Raw genomic sequence first — 21,028 nt, forward strand, 5'->3', positions numbered from 1 at the left:
GTGATTCCAATATTCTCGTGAGGTATTACTGCTGCAGGGTTCCAGCGGCCTTATGGGGTGAGAAAACTACCACTTCTACAATTATTCATTGCTGCCCAGATCAAGGACTACCTTGAAGGAACTGAGGAACATCTTCTGCAGAAGCAAAAGCTAAATTAGGGAAGGAGCACTGATGTTTGGGAACCATTCTTGGTTCTAAAAGGCACTGTGTGTATTAGTCTCTACTGCAGTGGGTTTACAGTTATGCCACATGTGGGACAATTTTTTCCTTAACAGTGACCTTTCACTATTATTTTGATTATTCACTGGTAAACTAGTGATATGAGCTATTGGCTACTCTCTGCTGCACTGATTGGCAGAGAACTAGCAGCCAGCCCAGTAAGGTGGCAGCCTAGGCTCTGGCACATATGCCAAGGAATCTGAGAGGAGAGAAAATCAGATATACCTCATTCTGTAGGTGCCAGCTATGTCAATAATATGCTGGCACAAGCAGATTGAGAGAATGTGTAGACCGTTCTGCTGCTTTACTTAGGGAAACCAGTGAAAAGTGCGGTAAGATGCAGGACTTGACTAGGCTGCACTAACACATGCACACATAATGGGAACTGTTAGGAACACAGAGGTCCACTTGGTACAGATCATCTGAGAGTATGGGCTAAACTGCTCTGCTACAGTGCTAAGAGAAGCCAGTGGAAGACGTCAGAGAGTGGTACGCTAGGTAAGACCACATGAATACATACGCTTTATGGGAGTTGGAAGAAGAGTAGATTCAGCACACAGGTGCCTCAAAGGAAGATGAGTAGGCTCTGATTACTAAAAATCTGATCTATTTGAAGTTCCCGGCAGTTTATGAGATGAAATTTTCATCCTCTAAATCTCTTTGTTGCGGGGAACAGTGATCCCCCAGCTTTTCTCTCAAATAGTCACAGTAAATGAGTCAGAGTACAGTACTGCAGAAGTCCAGCAGAACGAAGATGAAATATCCAGATCAATGGATGCCCACGTATGAGAAAAAAAGACCTTCTGTAAATCCAAAATGTTCTGGAACATCAGTTCAACCGAACTTTGGTTGTAAATCCATCTTCCCTCCCACCCCCCACTGCCAAAAAACACACCATTTGACATTTTACTGGGAGTCCAGCCCAACCCAGCCCCCACTAGCCAAAAAATGAAATGTACTCCTACCTTTCAGATACCTCTTGTTTTAACCTGGGCATATCACTAAGAGGCAGGTCTGCATCCAGGAAATCCAGGAAGTCCCGTTCTGCATTAAAGGATTCTTTCTCCAGATCAATGTCTGATGGATTCTGACCACTAAATGAAGAATCTAGATCTCTCTGCTGTGACTCTAATCCATCGGTTTCAGTATGGCGGCCACGATGGCTGGGAGAACTGGAAACACTACCTCCTTCATGCTCCGAGCTACTATTTTGCTTCAGATCACGCTGAGGTCTACTGTTCAGTCCATCATCTCTGAATCCTTTAGCAAAAGGGTTGTAATCTATCTTTAACTGGGTAATCTGGATGTTCTGATAGGCTGTCACTGCAAAGAACTCTGTCTGTGGGAAGGTGAAGGTGTGTACATCAGGACCATTCAGCTGGATAACCTCTGTGGCTTTGTCTGCAGGTACCAGGTGAAGCCGTGGCAGATAGCGGTGCATAGAGTGCAATATGATATGACCTTCTTGGTCCAGAGTATTGTTGGTAAGCTTGAGTTTGTAGAAGGATACCGGCTGGTGCATCCAGTACTGACCAGTGGAGGGTGATTCCGGATGAATAAACACCCGCCCCAGAACATGGGGTTCTGCCTTCCCACTGGGCTCCCACCAACGACCATTCCATTTATAGCGGTGATTGTCCACAGGAGAGATGTCCATGACTAGGATGTATTTCAGATTGGAGTCTAGGCCTGTAATCCAGTACCGACAGTATGGGAACATACGCCTCCCCTGTTTGGTCAGAATCATCTCTGTGCTGCGATGGTAGAACTCATTCCACATACTGTTGTTGTCCAGGGTGACGGTGATGCTACCTGAGGTACAATCAGCTGGAAGGCAAGTCTTTACTTTGGATTTTACTGGAGTTGGCACGCTACTGGTGAGAGTACAGGCATCCCGGTTTGCTACTAGAATTCCTTGATCAGCTTTACCATTTCCCTGCTGCTGTTTCAGGATAACAAAAAAAGCAGGTGCTGCACCAGACACTGTCCCACTGTCCCGGTTACCCAACACAATTTGTTGTTTCTCCATGATGATAATGGGCACTTCTGTAAATTCTTTTAAATTAACTGCAAATTTGAAACGGTTCCAACAGCCTTTCCCCTGCGTTCACCATCCTGGAAACAAACAAACAGACCCAATTAGCACTAATCAAACGCAATATACCAAAAAATACTCCTCCCTTTACTTGAAGGAACTGGGTCACTACACACAAAAAACTACATTAAAAGGACATGAAGGTTGCAAAGTCAAGCACCTAAAGTTATGAAATGCCAGAATTAGTGTTGCGTGGGAAACTAATTTGCTCCCCTTTTGCATATGTACAGTTGTTAATTACATGATCACACACTATTTTTTCCACAGGACCCAAAGCCTCATGCAATGCACAGGATGGACTGTACGCCTAGGATGAATCAGGGTTATGCAGTGGAGGAGACAGTTGTCTGTAAGATCCTGGCCTCAGTTTATTGCAGAAATTGGAATATGTGTAGTGAATGATGCAGGGAATTGCAGGAAGAAAAAGAATGGTCTCTTGGTAAAAAGGGGATTCTATGCCGGCCTCTACCAGAGAGTTCCTATGTAATGCTGGACAAGTAATTTAAATCAGACTTTTCAAGGATGGTCATTAACTATGTTTCTCCTTTTCTAGGAGCTCAGTGTGAGTCCCTGTTCTGTCTGAGTTGCAGAAGTGCTGAGCACTCACAGCTCCAACTGAAGTCAATGGGAGCAATGTTTTGACTATATAAAGTGGTTTTAGTGCTAACTATTCTCAAATATCAGGCACTAATCATCTCGAATTGATCATCCAAAATTAGTAGACACTTTAAATCTTACTCTCTGTGTGCCTCAATTCTCTATCTGCAACATGGGGATAATACCATCCCTCACCTCACAAGAGCATTCTGAAAATAGATTCATTAATGTTTGTGAAATCATATACTACTGTGATAAGTGCCATAGAAAAGCCAATGAGAAAATAAAAAAATTGGTCTTCAGAGCAGGGTTGGAAAAGTGTGCAGTCAATAAGGCATTGTTGTGTGTCAGAATTAATGACAACTCAAGATTGTGGAATTCGAACAGCGTGCAGTAAATAAGGCATGGAGCCACCTACTGACAATAAGAATAAAACAAAACATTGGGTATCTACTCATTAAGCGAGCACCATCTATCTTGTGCACTGAATGAGGTAGCATCCTATAAAAACAGATACTATGTGTTCATGTAACTACAGATTGTACCATAATGCATATGTACAAAGGGGGCAAATTAAGGTCACAAAGGCAACCTTAAAACTGACATTTCCTAATCTCCAAGTGCTTGATCTTGCAACATTAATGTTCTTTTAACATAAGAAATTACACACAAAAAACTAAGATTTTTAAAAAAGCAAACTAAGGAAAAAACAAAACAAACAGAAATATCATTATGTGGAATCATACTGACTCCTCCTACACATGGATTAGCAGCCAGTTGGAAACATTTAGATTCACCACACAGACCTCTGCTACTAATGGTGGTGAACAGATAACAACAGTAGGTTAACATCCTCTGGGTAGAACAGCCACTAAAGGGGGATGAGACACACTTTGCCAGTGCATTGCACAGATACCTGAAGACGATAGAGGAATGGTGAATGTCAGGAATCTTGGGTTTCATTCTAGGTTCTGAGGGCGAGTTTGGCCTAATGGTAACAGATCCTTCTTCCCTGATCATCCATGCTTGACCCCTTCTTGCTCTGTCCTTTTGCCTCCCTCCCCTCAGCTCCTTGTCCGATCTCATTCTCCCCTCTTCACTAACTCCCAGCTCAATCTACTCCCTCTGCCCTGTTGGTTCAGACACTCTCTCCTCTTCTTTTCAAGTCAAGATGAAAGCCTCAGTGCCAGCAAAAAGGATACTGAGAGAACAAGAGAGAGTCTATCTGCTCTCACTTAGAGCCCATTGCCACAGAAGTCCACAGCAGCCAGGAGTACACCTAGTGTAAACAGAATCTTCAGAGAACTTAGCTGCCAAACTCTAACATGTTGCTACTAAGTATATGCAAGCTGAGATTGGGGAGGGTTATAACTTTGCCAAATTTGGATATTTTTCTACACAAAAACAGCAAGAGGCACATCCCTCCACAAAGGCAAGTCCATGGCCAAACCTCAAGTCTCTGCTCCAAAGCAGAGAGGTGCATGCTAGGTCTTCTGAACAAAAGATTTTTTTTTTTTTAAAGTCTGGGGAAAATGTTGGGGTTTTGCTTAACCTCATTCTTGGAAATGGCAGAACCACTTCTGCTGAAACCTTCCACAAAAATTCAGCCAAAGCAGGCAACCAGCATGGAAATTTTCAGCCAAAACTATTAAAGAGTGGCAAAGTTATAAACAACTAAAAACAGAGGTCTTATGGTGGCAAGCATCAGGCAACCTCAACTATAAGGCAATGCTATCAGTTCTGCCTATAATAGTGTCACTGTAAGATTATGAGATAGTTATGCAAATAACAAAAATAAGGAGCCACTGTCCTGCTGTAATTACTCCTACAGTTATACATATATAGGGAATGCAAGAGACCCTATCTGCATATTCAAGATTTTACCTTTCTACTCGCCCACTACTCAAATGTCTTATTTTGAAAAACATTTTTTTTTTTAAATCGAAAATCCACAAGCGAGCTTGTCAAATTTTATGGTCATTTCCACCCTATCATCACTTTGTAGATGCCAATGGAGTTTTTTAAACTTTATTACAGAACAAAAACTGAACTTCATCTTGATATGGTGTCATTCCTATACTTTTAGTTCAGCCCATCTGCTTTTCATATTCTAGAGAACACATATTTGCCGCTTTCATAGTCCACACTAAATATCAGGGTTTTTCACACTTACATTAAATATGTAAGAAATGTAGTGTGGTAAAATATAATACTAACTCAAAATTCATTCTATTATGTACATGCATGGTCTGAAGGAACCAGAACAAGGGAGTGGAGTTGAGGTCACTAGCACTAGTTCACTTGGGGAAAGTGATGTCTCTGCCAGACACTTTCCTCAAATCCAAACATACTTTATATAAATTAGATATTTAAGAGCAGTTTCTTTAACTGGTATAACACTGATAACTGTTGTTTGTAATCTGATTTCAAGGGTGGCAAAGGTCAGAAAAGTGATTAAGTTATATCTTTCCATATAACAGATCAACTCCTGGTGTTTCTGCTAGTGGAACTTTATAATACAGAGCAACTCAGTGTGTCCTGACTCTTCAACAAACCCCGCTCCAACAAATGCAGGGACGCAGTCTCCCTCCAAGAATAACCAGCTGCAGACCTCAATCCAGAGTAGGTGCATGAAATTGCATCAATTCCACTGTTTTTGAAGACTGATGAACTTGTACAAGGGGGAGCAAGACTCGTCATATGCAATATAATAGGAAATGTCTCATTAATTGGGATGGCTGTGCCTGTGTTTCAAAAAGGGATTAACGAACTACAATAAGTTCCAACAAACTAAAAAAAAGAGAGAACTAAGTGTACTACTTCCAACTTGTGTTATTCATATTTATCAGAAAATACTCAAAACTATTCTCAGCTTCTGATTTAGCAAGCAATCTCCCCTTCTCCACCCACACATATTTAGATAATTATATACACAAAAGCTAAATTGCTGAACTACTGGACTATAAATTTCCATTTCTCCTACACAATCTACTAAAATGAAAACAGCAGATTTTATGTATGGTGTATTTCCCAAACTGCAAGGTTCCCAGACTTTTCATGGATAATCAGCATGCCCATGCCACTCATGTGAAGAAGCAGAGCCAGAAAAAAAAGACAGTCAACCCCAAATTGTTCATATTCTCCTTTCATAAAAGGAATTTGTTTTATTTATAAATGCAGTAGTAATAAAGTTACATTTAAGTTTGAGGATACATTTTCATCCTGGGTATGTTTTCAGATACTTAAGTTTCAACTTCTTGTGGTTTTATGTTTGGTTTTTGAAGGCACAGGAAGATGAAGAATGGATAGTGTAGGGGTTTTTCATGCATTAAAAATTTTCCAGATCCTTTTGGGGGATTGAATAATACAAAACCTAATTGCTTTTCAAGTTGTGCGCAGTTGTGTTGTGAAAATTTTGCCCTGATTCTGCAATAAGATCTGTGAAGGCTGACTCCCATGAACACACAAAAAAGGATAGGAACCATTGTAAAGTGGATTAAGATTCTTATACAGAAGATACTAGAGACGTGCTAAGTGTTAAGGCCACATATTTGAAAATCACATGCCAAATAAATAGTTTACTAATCTACAAACAGACAACAGGTGCTAAGACCCAGAATTCCCTATATATGACCTTGTACATGTGTTCAATCCATGCCACCGTTTTAGAACACTTCTCACATGCACATTCACAGAACACATTCATAATAATACTGTGCATTTTATCTACATGCTCAATCACAAATCTCTCCCAGTGTCCACAAAAGCAAATGACAGTGGGAGACTGGCAACGAGCTGGACCTCACAGGCCCTGTAATGGCAGGAGCTGAGAGTATTTATCTCCAGCTGCCAATGAGAGCCAGAGAGATGAGCCCAATGACAGCAAGAGATGTGCGCAGAACGCTGCTGTTGAAGTCAGCGGGAACATTTGTTCCTGGCTGCCGCAGGGTGGCTGAGTCGGACGGCGCCGCGCTGCAGCCCGGCACACTCGGCAGCACCTCGCTCTGCGAGCCCGCGGCTGGCAGGACTGGCGCAACAGGTGCCGGCCCCGCACGGAGCTCAGCGGGAGCAGGTGGCTTCTCGGCCAGAAGCTGGTTGAGCAGACGCTGCTTTCTGGGGCGGAGACTAAATGCCCGGAGGCCTCGGGTCGGCGAGGCTGGGTTTCCCGGCGGGCGGGCGCTCATCGGCTTCTACCAGGAGTCGCCGCGGCCAGCGAAGGCGCAGCGGCCCTAACCCGGGTTTTCGGGACGGGGAAGATCCACAAGCTCCGCCTCACTGAAGCCCAGCGCACAAGCGGGGCCCGGCAGACAACCCGCGCTGACCTCTACAGCCGCCGCCGCCGATTGACCCCGTCATCAGCGGGGCCTGGAGGCCCTGCCCACCGGGCAGGGGGAGGCCACAGGATGGGAGGCGCATCGCGCTGCAGCTCAGGCCGCAGCAGTGGCGCGAGCGGGCAGCTGGAGCCAGGCCCGCTGCTAGCGCGCAGGGCCTGGCCCACCCCCAGACACTCGAAGGCGCTTCGCGCCTTGCAGCCCCCGCCTCCCGCCCGGGCTGCACCGAAGAGGACACGGTGCGAGGAGCCGCGCCACGTGCCCGCTACAGCACAGGGCCGGCCGGCGCTTCGCGCTGTCACTGGGGTCTAGGGCAGATGCCTGCGCACGGGCCCTGCAGCCTCGTGGCTGCGCCTGGTGTTAATTTTCGCAGCTGGCACGGCCAGCAGGAGGCGCATGAGAACCTGCGTGCACCACCTCGAAGACGGGGCCCGGCAGTCCCGGTCCTGGCACCCCCACCCCCTCCCGTTCACCGCAGTTACCGTGCGCCGGAGAGAGAGGGCTCCCCCCCTTCTCTTCACACGGACCGTGTGTCCACCAGCTGGGGGGAACGTGCGTGCGCACCCGCATGACGTCACGACGCTGCACTCCGCGCAGGCGCACTGGTGGCTCGCGTTTCCCCTCCCTCCCGCCTGGCCGCCCACCCGTCACGTGCCAGGGTCGGGCCCCCCCCCAGACATTGGGCCCGGGCCTACCCCGCCCCCAGGCGAGGAAGGGGGAAGATTCTCGAAGAGAAGCCGTCGTAGGGCCCCTGCACGCGCTGCGCCACCCCCGGGGAGACGCTGCCATCGAAGCCCCGGCCAGCTCCCGTGCCCCCCGCCGCCGGAATCATCGCGCCGCTCGAGGCTCCGGAGCTCGCTGCTCCCCGCACCAGAGAGCGGCCGCAGGTCGGCCCCCATCCCCTGGGCGCGCTCCGACAGCGAGGGGCCGCCTCTGCAGACGGAGCTGCCCCTCCCCATACACAGGGTCTAAATCTAACCCCGCATGGCCCCCTTGCAGAGCTCAGCCCGCTGGGCGCCCCACTTGTCTCCTGAGCATTTACTGGGCGCAGAACTACTGTCAAGTCAGGCAAACATGCAACAGAGACAACTATCATACACTGCAAGGTCACAGAATCATAGAATATCAGGGTTGGAAGGGACCTCAGGTGGTCATCTAGTCCAACCCCCTGCTCAAAGCAAGACCAATCCCCAATTTTCGCCCCAGAGTGCTAAATGGCCCCCTCAAGGATTGAACTCACAACCCTGGGTTTAGCAGGCCAATGCTCAAACCACTGAGCTATCCCTCCCTCTCTTCTGTATGTATTGAAACACTGCTCCTGTACAGGTCAATACAAATTTGTGTTAGGCTGTTTTGTAGGGCTCTCCAACAACGTATTTCTTCCAGGGATCACTTCTCTTAAAAAGCATATTCAAAAAGGGGTGAGGGGCCAGCATAGCCCTTGCTGCATGCCCCAGAGCATTCTTTTCTAACAAATAGCTTGTAAACCATGTTTTAAATTAAAAATCATTAGCCATTAACTATTAATCTGATGGCAAATATCTCACGTCTACTTTTGTATTTTAATCTGTATTTGCATGATATACAATTGCACATTACACAGTGCATTAAAATTCCAGTCTATATTATAATTATCTATATTTTATATTATCTAAAAATTCTCCTAGGCCACCTCAAGGCTGGAAGTGCTTGGGCATCTAGAAGAAGCCAACATCAAATTCTGTGATCAAGAACAAGCCAAGTGCTTGTGAGTATAAAGCCAGCAAAGGAAAATTTTAATAGGTGAAAACCTGTTTAATGTCTGAAAAAAAATTCTTAGCTTTAAAAACCAGGGTTAATAAAATACACCTTGATATATTTTATCTGCAAAACTTGAACAGCCCTAAAAAAAAAAAAAAAAGTGTCAACCTGGTCATTTAACCTTAAAAACACTAAAAGAAAAGGAGTACTTGTGGCACCTTTAGAGACTAACCAATTTATTTGAGCATAAGCTTTCGTGAGTTACAGCAAAGTGAGCTGTAGCTCACGAAAGCTTATGCTCAAATAAACTGGTTAGTCTCTAAAGGTGCCACAAGTACTCTTTTTCTTTTTGCGAATACAGACTAACACGGCTGTTACTCTGAAACCTTAAAAACACTATGCTCACAGCCTCAGAGAAACAGGGTTATTTATTATAGGGTGCCAAAAAAGAAAGTTGAGGGAACCTAACGGATAGTTCAATGTCAAGCTACCAAAGCACCAGCAACCTAGACATTTGCATTGAATAGATGACCAATCATAACAAGTAATGTTATCAAAGCATCTATTTCAGTTCTGTTAGCATTATTTTCTTTTTGCCACTCAAATCCAATTTTCAATACTGAGAGTTGGCAAGCTGAATATAACATTGGGGAAGGCCAGCCCTCCCATGACTGTTTCTAGGCAACAGAAGCTTATTCATATGTATTTGGGATAATCTCTCATAGTTTGGATTCCAAGAGCATCACAAAGAAACTGCACAAACCAATCCATTTTTTCAGGCACAATAGACACATATGCATCAGATTTAAAAACCTGGATAGTTATTCTCTCCAGAGCAGATAAAATATTTTCCTTTGCCCTTTTAGATCAAAAAGGCAGGAACGGTGAAGTAAGACTTGAAAGTAAAATGCTAGGAGACAGCAGACTAAAGATTAAATCTATCACCACTGTACAAACACTGTTTAAATACCTAACGTCATTGCAAAAGTCAATGTGAAATACCGGTTCTACTACTAAAACGGAGGCCCCTTATTCTACAATACTAAATTATTAACATATCTTCACCAGAAAGACACGCTGGGTTTTTCCCTTTTTTTGTTTCTAAGATTACAAGAATCATGCAAATCACAAGAGGCTACTGTTATTTATTTAGCATGGGTGTGGTGCCACTGTCTTTGGAAAGGCGTCAAATAATATTCTTAGAAGTTACTAGAACTTCTCTGCACAGAAGACCATTTTCATCTAGTAAGCAGTGAAATGCATCAGCAGTTGTTTTCCAAATATCAAGGGGAAGTAGGATGAAAAACTGGAAAGTCAAGCAAGTATTCCAGTAGCCTTAATGTAGAAGACATTTATTTAAACCATATGTAAGTTTAAAACCTATCACTGGGTTAAGAGTCTTGTATGCCTCCTCTTGGTTTTGATTCTTTTGCATTCTTTTGTTTTTTTACTCAATTTCCTCTTTGTTTTTTTCCTTGTGTTTATTCTTCTATTTTCTCTGAAGCTATAAAATTGCTTAAATAAATGTAATTAGTTATAGTGTACCTTCCTAGGCAGCAAAAAGATGTACCCAATCTAGTATAAAGGCTCTACTTAGTTGTAAATCAACATGACTTAAATGGATATATTAATCAATGAGAAGGCACCTTTCTTTAGCAGATAACTGAAGTACAAATGGAAAAGTTGATCAAAATTCATGATTTAAATGAATGATTTAAATCAATACACGCCCTTTGATCCTCATATCTCATATGTCTGTTTCACTCTTCGTCTCACCTCTGCTCCTATCCTCCTGTAGTTTTCCCACTTCTTTCCTCTTTAAATAGGTCTACTCCCCTAAGAAGTTGTACCACACAGCTCTTATTCTATATGCCACAGCATAAATCTAAGGCCTTATCTACACTGGCAAATTTTTTAGTCTTAGGACTTTGTTGGTGTAACTCCACTGGTGGTACCTACATTGGGAGCACTAGCCCAGACATGTCTAAGGGGTTTTTACCACCGTCATCTAACCTTTCTCTGTACTAAAGCTTCCATCATTGCTAACTCCAGTGGTGAATTATGGCTACAAAGTTTGCTAGCCTAGAGGAAGTATCAGGGTCATGCTATTCTAGTCAGATTCAGTTTGCTTCCAGCACTACTAGACACCTCCTTTCAAAGAAATGTTTTGTGGCACTATTGTGCTTCCTGGCCATGGAGAAAGAGAAAGAACCCTCCCCTTGGTATAGTGTTAGGGCTTGTCTACATGGGGAAATTGACTAGGATAGCTATTCTGGAATATCTACAGCAGAACAACTCCCCATGTGGACATTTTTCCAAAATAAAAAGTGACTTTATTCCAGAATCATTACTCCACACTTACAAAGCAGAATAATTATACCAGAATTAAGTGACTTTATTACAGAATCCACATGGGAGAGGTATTTCAGAATACCTTAGCGGAATAGTGATGCTGGTCTATTTCCCGCAAACAGACAAGGCCTTACTGTAGAAGACAACCCAACTGTTGTAACTGATTACAGCAGGGGTGGCCAACCTGTGGCTCCGGAGCCACATGCAGCTGTTCAGAGGTTAATATGCGGCTCCTTGCATATGCGCTGACTCCGAGGCTGGAGCAACAGATGCTAACTTTCCAGTGTGCTGCTCACTGCTCAACCTCCTTCTCTGCCCAAGGTCCTGCCACCACTCCATCCGTTCCCCCAAGCCTGCCATGCACTCCCTCCTCCCCACCAGAGCCCACTGTGAAACAGCTAATTGCAGCAGGCAGGAGGCATGGGGAGGGGGAGGTGCTGACCAGCGATGGGTGGGAGGTACTGAGAGCTGGACGGGGGGTAGTGGATGGGGGGCTGCTGACATAATACTGTGATTCTTTGACAATGTTCACTGGTGAATTCTGGCTCCTTCTCGGGCTCAGGTTGGCCATCCCTGGATTACAGGATACTACTATTTTGGAAATTTACAGAATAAACTTTAAAATGAATACAGAGTTGTTGGAGATGCTACAGTGAAATTAGACCACCTTTCAATCAGGGTGGATTGATTTACATCAGGGGTCTCAAACTCAAATGACCATGAGGGCCACATGAGGACTAGTGCATTGGCCTGAGGACCGCATCACTGTCCCACCCTACCCCCACTCCACCCCTTCCATGGGGCCCCGCCCCTGCCCCACCTCTTTCCTGCCCCCATTCCAACCCCTTCCCCGAACCACGGCCAATAGGATCTTCGGGGGAGGTACCTGGAGGCGTGGCTAGGGCAACACTGTGCCCCTCCTCCCCCAGGTCCCAGCCGCTTCCTGGAGCCATGCGGGGGCAAGGCAGGCAGGGAGCCTGCCCTGCCCCCAGTACGCGCCGGGCCGGAACCACTCTAGGTAAACGCCGCTGGGTGCCATGGGGAGCTGGTAGGCCGCAGAAAAAGTGGGCCGTGTGTTTGCGACCCCTGATTTACATCAAGGTGATCTAAATCATGGATTTTGATCAACTTTTCCATTTGTACTTCAGTTATCTGCTAAAGAAAGGTGCCTTCTCATTGGTTAATATAACCATTTAAACATGTTGATTTACAACTAAATAGAGCCTTTACACTAGATTGGGTACAGCTTTTTGCTACCTAGGAGGGTATACTATAACTACATACATTTATTTAAACAATTATATAGCTTTAATATTTTCAGATTCTTATTAATTGTGCATTAGTATATTAAAAATGGCGATGGATATATTGCTTATTTGCTAGATAATTAACTTTGTACTCATGACTTGTGTCAAGCTGCATTAGGGTGGTAATTGAAATTTAATTAAAAACAAAACAGTACATAATTTTGTATTAACAAAACAAGACTTAATGTAGTACATGACCTATTATAAAGCATGACCTCAAAGGTTAGAATTGGGGGAAAAAACATCTTTCTTTATATAGAAAGGAAGCGTTTAACACAAAGAGAAGAACATGGAATGGAGTCTTACCTGGCAATCCATACTGCAGTACGAGCTGAAGAACTGTATGGCACAAGTGGACATATGCTACAAGGTCATTTCTGAGGAGGGAGATACTCTGACAATACTACTGAAAGGGGCATGGTGGCACCAGGGGTGGCAGGTTTGTAGGAATTTTGGTGGTGCCCAGAATCCCCCCCCCCACCTGCCTAAGGCCCTGGGAGGGAGTTTGGGTGGGGGGAGGAGGTCTGGGGTGCAGGACCTGGGCTGGGGATTAGGGTGCAGGAGAGGTGCAGGCTCTGAGGTGAAGTTTGGGTGCTGGGTTTAGGCTCTGGGCTGGGGCAGGGGTGTAGGCGGGGATGAGGGGTGCAGGCTCTGGGACAGAGTTTGGGTGGGGGAGGGGGTCTGGGGTACAGGCTTCAGGCTGGGGTAGGGGTGCAGGAGGGGAAGAGAGGTGCAGGGTCTGGGACAGAGTTTGGGTGTAGGCTCTGGGCTGGGGCAAGCGGTGGGGGTGCAGGAGGGAATTTGGATGCAGGCTCTGGGCTGGGGTGGGGGTGCAGGCTCTGGGAGGGAGTTTGGGGTTAGGAGGGGTGTGTGGGAAGGGATGCAGGCTGTGGGGCTGAGGATGAGAGGTTTGGAGTGTGGGAGGGGGCTCAGGGTTGGGACAGAGGATTAGGGTACGGGGGGGATGAGGGCTCTGTCTGGGGCTGGGGTTGAGGGGTTTGGGGCGTTGGAGAGGCTCAGGACTAGGGCAGAAGGGCAGGGTAAGGGCAGCCTGCCCTGCCATTAGTGAGAGGGGGGCACTAGGACCCTGCAGCAGCAGTTGATGCAGGGAGCCTACAGAGCAGAGTCAGCATGAGCTGCAGGCTCTGGGGGACCTGAGCAGGGGGCAGGGGAACATTCGGGGGAGGTGCGGGGGGCAGTAGACAGGGCCAAGGGAGAGATCCGGCCCCAAACATTAGTTGAGCCAGGCCCCTGAATATTGCTGGAGTCCGGGCACGAGTGTATATAACTCACCGCCCCTGGGTGGCACTGAAGCAGAAGAGAGACCTTCAACTAAGGAGATTCAAATGACTGCACTTATTGTATCAGTGCGATGCCTCCGCAATGGCAATCGCTTGAATCTCAGTCAGTTGAAGATTTACCTCTTCAAGTTGTTAGGTAACTTCAATCAATTATTGCATTCCTGATAATCAAATGAAGCACTCCTGTGTGAATTCAGAGTGGATTTGAGGTATATTACAGTATATTGATCTCTTTAATGCAGACCAGAACTAAGAGTGTTCCATCCTATATAAGCACTAAAAAAAATTATGTAACCCAAATAGCTACATTAGTTAATCTTTTGCCACTTTGGAGAACCCGTAACAAACATATTACAAGTAAGTTTGTCACCTCTGGAACCCAGATATATTAACATAAGAATGACATACTGGGTCAGACCAATGGTTCATCTAGCCCAGTATCCTGTCTTCCAACAGTGGCTAATGCCAGGTGTTTAAAAGGGAATGAATGCAATAGGCAATCATCGCGTAATCCATCTGGTCGTCCATTGAAACTTTTGACAAACACAGGCTAAGGACACAGAGCATGGGGTTGCATCCCTTACCATCTTGGCTAATAGCTGTTGATGGACCTATCCTCTATGAACTCATTTAGGTTTTTATTTTGTTTTGTTTTGTTTTTACTGTTATAGTTTTGGCCTTCACAACATCCCCTGACAATGAGTTCCAAAGGTTGACTATGCGTTGTGTAAAGCAGTACTTATTTTTGTTCGTTTTAAATGTGCTGCCTATTAATTTCATTGGGTGACCCATGGTTCTTGTGTTATCTGAAGGAGTAAACAACACATTCTATTCACTAATGTTTGGAGATATTATATTTGAAACAAACTGATCTAAATTCATCCTTTGGTTATGCTCACAAAGCCACATGGACTTTGACAGGGTTGTAGAGGCATAACTTAGGGCACATCTTGCCCTATCATCGTTATATGGTGAATCATATCAGAAACTGGCATAAGTAAGGGATTATTGTATAGAAATTAGAGCAGGAAATCACCAAAGTATAAACCATCTTTTTTTATACAGAAACTAAGCCGTTAACACAAAGAGAAGAGCATGGACTGGAGTGTTAGTTGGCAATCCACACTGCAGTACTGGCTGAAGAACTGTTCAGGTATCTACCTGGGCATTGCAGGATTAGGGCTTACAACAAACCAGTGTGCACAAAAGAGTGGAAAAAATGGTAAGAAGTTAGTTTTCACTCAAAACTGGTGATTATTTTTACATATATAGATAAAAAATACAACTAAAAGAGCATTCTATTTAAAAGATATATCATTGTATATTATTTTCAGCAAATTTTATCATAAAGTCATTTGTACACTCTCTATTCAGGGGGTCACCATAAGATTGCTATATTTTTAACCACTCCTTACCCTCTTCATTCTGAAAGTTATAGAACAGAGGAATAAAGCAGGGGAAGGTCATGTTTGTGCTTCCTGTCATAGCAACTGTGCCAGAAGGAAAATGAAACAGACAAGAATCAGGCAGTTCTCATCAGTTACACTTTCTTACTACAAGCATTATCAAAAATGTACCATCTGCAGGGGGCACTCACCCAAAGGCATAAATGAAACTGAAAGAACAAGCCAGGAGTGAAAGAGAAACAACAAAAACAAGTGAGGAGATAAGACACAGACATCAGCAACCTCAGGAACAACTCTGACATCTTTCAGAGTAACAGCCGTGTTAGTCTGTATTTGCAAAAAGAAAAGGAGTACTTGTGGCACCTTAGAGACTAACCAATTTATTTGAGCATGAGCTTTCGTGAGCTACAGCTCACTTCATCGGATGCATACTGTGGAAACTGCAGAAGACATTATATACACAGAGACCATGAAACAATACCTCCTCCCACCCCACTCTCCTGCTGGTAATAGCTTATCTAAAGTGATCATCAAGTTGGGCCATTTCCAGCACAAATCCAGGTTTTCTCACCCTCCGCCCCCCCCCCCCAAACTCACTCTCCTGCTGGTAACAGCCCATCCAAAGTGACCACTCTCTTTAAAATGTGTATGATAATCAAGGTGGGCCATTTCCAGCACAAATCCAGGTTTTCTCATCCCCCGACCCCCCTCCAAAAACCACACACACAAACTCACTCTCCTGACATCATAATCAAAAAGGCTGACAAAGGAGTGCTGTCATCATCAGGAATAAGTTGGAATATGAACAAGAGGCTGCTAGGCAGCTCTCTGACTCCACATTCTACAGGCCATTATCCTCTGATCCCACTGAGGATTACCAAAAGAAACTACACCCTCTGCTCAAGAAACTCCCTGAAAAAGCACTGGAATAGATCTGTGTAGACACATGCCTAGAACCCCGACCAGGGGTATTCTATCTGCTTCCCAAGATCCATAAACCTGGGAATCCTGGACACCCCATCATCTCAGGCATTGGCACCCTGACAGCAGGATTGTCTGGCTATGTGGACTCCCTCCTCAGGCCCTATGCTACCAGCACTCCCAGCTACCTTTGAGACACCACTGACTTCCTGAGGAAACTACAGTCCATCCGTGATCTTCCAGAAAACACCATTCTGGCCACGATGGATGTAGAAGCCCTCTACACCAACATTCCACACAAAGATGGACTACAAGCCATCAGGAACAGTATCCCTGATAATGTGACGGCAAACCTGGTGGCTGAACTTTGCGACTTTGTCCTCACCCACAACTATTTTACATTTGGGGACAATATATACCTTCAAGTCAGCGGCACTGCTATGGGTACCCACATGGCCCCACAGTATGCCAGCATTTTTATGGCTGACTTAGAACAACGCTTCCTTAGCTCTCATCCCCTAGCACCCCTACTCTACTTGCGCTACATTGATGACATCTTCATCATCTGGACCCATGGAAAAGAAGCCCTTGAGGAATTCCACCATGATTTCAACAATTTACATCCCACCATCAACCTCAGCCTGGACCAGTCCACACAAGCGGTCCATTTCCTGGACACTACTGTGGTAATAAGCGATGGTCACATAACCACCACCCTATACCGGAAACCTACTGACCGCTATTCCTACCTCCATGCCTCCAGCTTTCACCCTGACCACACCACACGATCCACTGTCTACAGCCAAGCTCTAAGATACAACTGCATTTGCTCCAATCCCTCAGACACCTACAAGATCTCTAGCAAGCATTCTTAAAACTACAATACCCACCTGCTGAAGTGAAAAACTGATTGACAGAGCCAGAAGAATACCCAGAAGTCACCTACTACAGGACAGGCCCAACAAAGAAACTACAGAACACCACTAGCTGTCACCTTCAGCCTCCAACTAAAACCTCTCCAGCGCATCATCAAAGATTTACAACCTATCCTGAAAAATGATCCCTCACTCTCACAGATCTTGGGAGACAGACCAGTTCTCACTTACAGACAGCCCCCCAACCTGAAGCAAATACTCTCCAGCAACCACGCACCACACAACAAAAACACTAACCGAGGAACCTATCCTTGCAACAAAGCCCGTTGCCAACTCTGTCCACATATTTATTCAAGTGACACCATCATAGGACCTAATTACATTAGCCACGCTATCAGGGGCTCATTCACCTGCACATCTACCAATGTGATATATGCCATCATGTTCCAGCAATGCCCCTCTGTCATGTACACTGGCCAAACCGGACAGTCTCTACGCAAAAGAATAAATGGACACAAATCTGACATCAGGAATCATAGCATTCAAAAACCGGTAGGAGAACACTTCAACCTCTCTGGCCACTCAGTAAAAGATTTAAGGGTGGCAATTTTGCAACAGAAAAAGCTTCAAAAACAGACTAGAAACTGCTGAGCTTGAATTAATATGCAAACTAGATACCATTAACTTGGGTTTGAATAGAGACTGGGAATAGCTGGGTCATTACACATATTGAATCTATTTCCCTAAAGTTAAGTATCCTCACACCTTATTGTCAACTGTCTAAATGGGCCATCTTGATTATCACTACAAAAGTTTTTTTCTCCTGTGAATAGCTCATCTTAACTAATTAGCCTCTCACAGTTTGTATGGCAACTTCCAATTTATCTTTATGTCTATATATCTTCTTACTATATGTTCCATTCTATGCATCCGATGAAGTGGGCTGTAGCCAATGAAAGCTTATGCTCTAATAAACGTGTTAGTCTCTAAGGTGCTACAAGTACTCCTGTTCTTTTTGCAGATACAGACTAACACAGCTGCTACTCTGAAACCTGAGACAAGGGAGAAGGCTCATTTGAATTCAGAACTAAGTATGTTCTCTCCAGGTTGTTAATGTCTAGCAATCAATTTGAGCCAACTAAATAAACAGTATAGACAAGCCCTATGGCCATCACTTTTTAGCTGGAGGAAGAGTTGCCCTGAGTTTTTAAGGGGTGAGAAAAATGAGAAAGATGGTCTTTTGACTAGTGCACCACAGGAGATCTGGATTCTATTTCCATCTCTGTCACAGACTTCTTATATATAACCTTAGGCGAATTACTTTATTTCCATGCCTGTTTCCTCATCTTAAACTTGAGATAGTTAGGTGTAATGTTTGCAACGCATTTTGAGATCATTGGATGGAAAGTGTTACAGAAGGCAAAAGGTATTAATACTATAAAAGCGTGTCAAAGTGGGACAGTATTCCACCAATTAAAAAAAAAAAGTAAAATTTTTATAAGGCACATGTTCTCCTACCTTCTGTCATATTCTTAACTCAAATTAGGTCAACAATCCTTTCCCTACTTCTCTAGCCCTCCCATTTCCCTTTTCTGGAGGTAGCGGTTCTTGTGATGAACAAATGCTTTTCTAGAGGACACAATTTTATTTAGGTCAGTTTCATGTTTCTACCCCGATTTTCTACATCCTCTTTTTCTTCTCTGTTCCTTTTCAGATTATTCCCTCCTATTATCCCTCTTACTACTTCTTACCCCAACCCTCCATCATCCTTCCTACTCCCATCCCATTGCCACCCCCTCCTCAACTCACAGAAATAAAAGAAAATGGAAAGGACTGAAGTTTTTTTAAAAATCCACAGGAATATAATTGTTTGGGATACATCATCTGACTGGTTTCAGAGTAACAGCCATGTTCGTCTGTATTCGCAAAAAGAAAAGGAGTACTTGTGGCACCTTAGAGACAATCTGACTGTAGCAGATTGTCCAGCTCCAATTTTCCAATTTATTGGAAAATGGAAGAGGACCCCCATCATCATGACCAGATTCTTGCTAACAAAGTCACACAGCCAAAAAAAAACAACACACACCCCACTCTTCAACCCCAAATCTGACTACCAATTTAACCCAGAACATGTCTTAAAAAAAAGGTACAGTGGTTTAATATCTAGTCCCATCCACCTTCTCTAGGAACCCTAATAAGGTAGAATGTGCCGATACCCGAGACTGAGAATTCCAATCACTGATCACCTGCTGAAAGAAAAATCCCGTTGGATTTTTTCCCACAGCATAGGTCCAATAATGCTCCATCAACTTGGGATCCTCACTGTGAGCTATAGAACCTAGATCGCCTTGCTATTCTCCCTCCCCACCCCAAGCATCGTAGGGCTCACATGAACCGCAGAGGCCGATACACTCAATACTGGTAACACTGCTAGTAAGTATTGCTTCTAATAATCCCCAATAGGAAAGGATATCATAATGCCCAAGGGAGACAAAATTCATGCAGTATCTCTGATCAGGACTGTACATCCAAGGAAGCAATCTCAAAACCTGAAATGAGATTTTTGAAATATATCAACATATTCTTCACTTTATGCTGCCATAACCTAACCTATGAAAATAAAGGAGCAAAGAATATACTAGAATGTGTGGCACACAGAGCTGCAAAGTACTAAATAGAATATGCAAGGTAAAACAAAAATCCATGCAACAAAAGAATGGAAAGAGTGGTTACAGCACAACAATAAATGTCAGAAGAAAAGTGTTTCAGCAACACAGATGAAAAGAGCAAGAATCACCATTTTAATGAAGAGTCAAGCTACATACAGGATGCCACATGCACATACACCGTACAAAAGGAGATCTGTGGCCCTGTTATGCCTGAGACTAGAGATGTTCTCGCTTCCTCACACGTGCTTGTGGTTTCAGTTTGCAGTTGGGGCATGCCAGAGCTGTGATCTTCAGAGCAGATTCTGAGGAGGGCGTTCACTGTTGACCATGGAGCCTTTGCACACTGACACTCTGCTGTGGTTTCACCTGTTAGGGCTCCAGCAGCACAGGAGGCCCAGGGAGATCTGTACAGCTCAGACTGTGACCGAGATAAACCACAGGGACTGAGCTGAAGCCTGAAGCTCCCTCGATCCTCGACTCGCCCCTCTCATCCGCAGCCCCGAGCCCCGTGGAGGTAGGAGCCTCAGCGCTTCGCGCTCCCGCAGCCACCCAGCCGGTGCGGAGCAGGGCGCCCTGCGCTTCTCGAGAAGGCTGTAAACTCAGGGTCCCATCTGCTCGACGGGGACATCGACAGCAGCAGGGCGGCTCCTGGCGAGGGGCCAGCCTCGCCGCAGCAAAGCCCCCTCAGCCTCCCCCCGCGCGCTTAGGATCACTGAAGGGGTGACAGCTCCTTGTGCAGCCGCCTCCCGGAGCGGGGCGAGGTCAGGCCGCGCTCCCCGCGCCCGTGCCCGGATGCGGCCGGCGGCGGCGTAGCGACTGTCTGTCTCTCGACTCTGTCCCCGTCCCCCTTCCGCCCCTCGGCAGCGGGGCTCGGTCACGTGATCGCTCTCACGCCCCTCCCGGCGCCTGCTGTTCGCGTGCTCGCGGGGGCCGTTTCCCGGGGGCTAAGGAGGGGCCCAGCCTGCGCGAGAACCGCCGCTCCCTCACCGCGCCCCCTCCCACCGCCCAGGGAGTAGCCCACCTCGCTCTCGCCTCAAAAGCGTCCCCGAGAACGGGAGGCCGAGCCGCCGCTGGCAGGCGCAGGGGAGAGCGATCCCGTGTGATTGGGCCACCCAGCTCACGTGACACCCCTACCTCACGCCACCTCCTCGAATAAAACTTCAAAATGGGGGCGAAAATACCGGGCGGATCCCGTCGCGCGCTCCGAGCTCCTA

The 21,028-nt window shown here is 45.4% G+C and overlaps 1 protein-coding gene across 14 annotated transcripts in view; it reads right to left on the bottom strand.

Moving 5' to 3' along the window:
• Window positions 1-21,028, bottom strand: part of MGA (MAX dimerization protein MGA) — a 96,551-nt gene that overhangs the window by 75,258 nt on the left and 265 nt on the right. For 13 of the 14 annotated variants that reach the window (XR_007357328.2, XR_012668966.1, XR_007357329.2 and 10 more), the window contains exon 2: window positions 1,186-2,335. Coding sequence is in view for 11 of the 14 variants with exons in the window: in XM_048855254.2 (XP_048711211.1) it covers window positions 1,186-2,249 (1,064 nt within the window). In the remaining 3 variants the exon portion in view is untranslated. Of the gene's footprint in view, window positions 1-1,185; window positions 2,336-7,725; window positions 7,817-21,028 lie in introns of those variants that run through there. The other variant, XM_048855251.2, reaches the window with a different exon arrangement.

Source organism: Caretta caretta, chromosome 6 (assembly GCF_965140235.1).
Source record: "Caretta caretta isolate rCarCar2 chromosome 6, rCarCar1.hap1, whole genome shotgun sequence".
NCBI classification, from domain to species: domain Eukaryota; kingdom Metazoa; phylum Chordata; order Testudines; family Cheloniidae; genus Caretta; species Caretta caretta.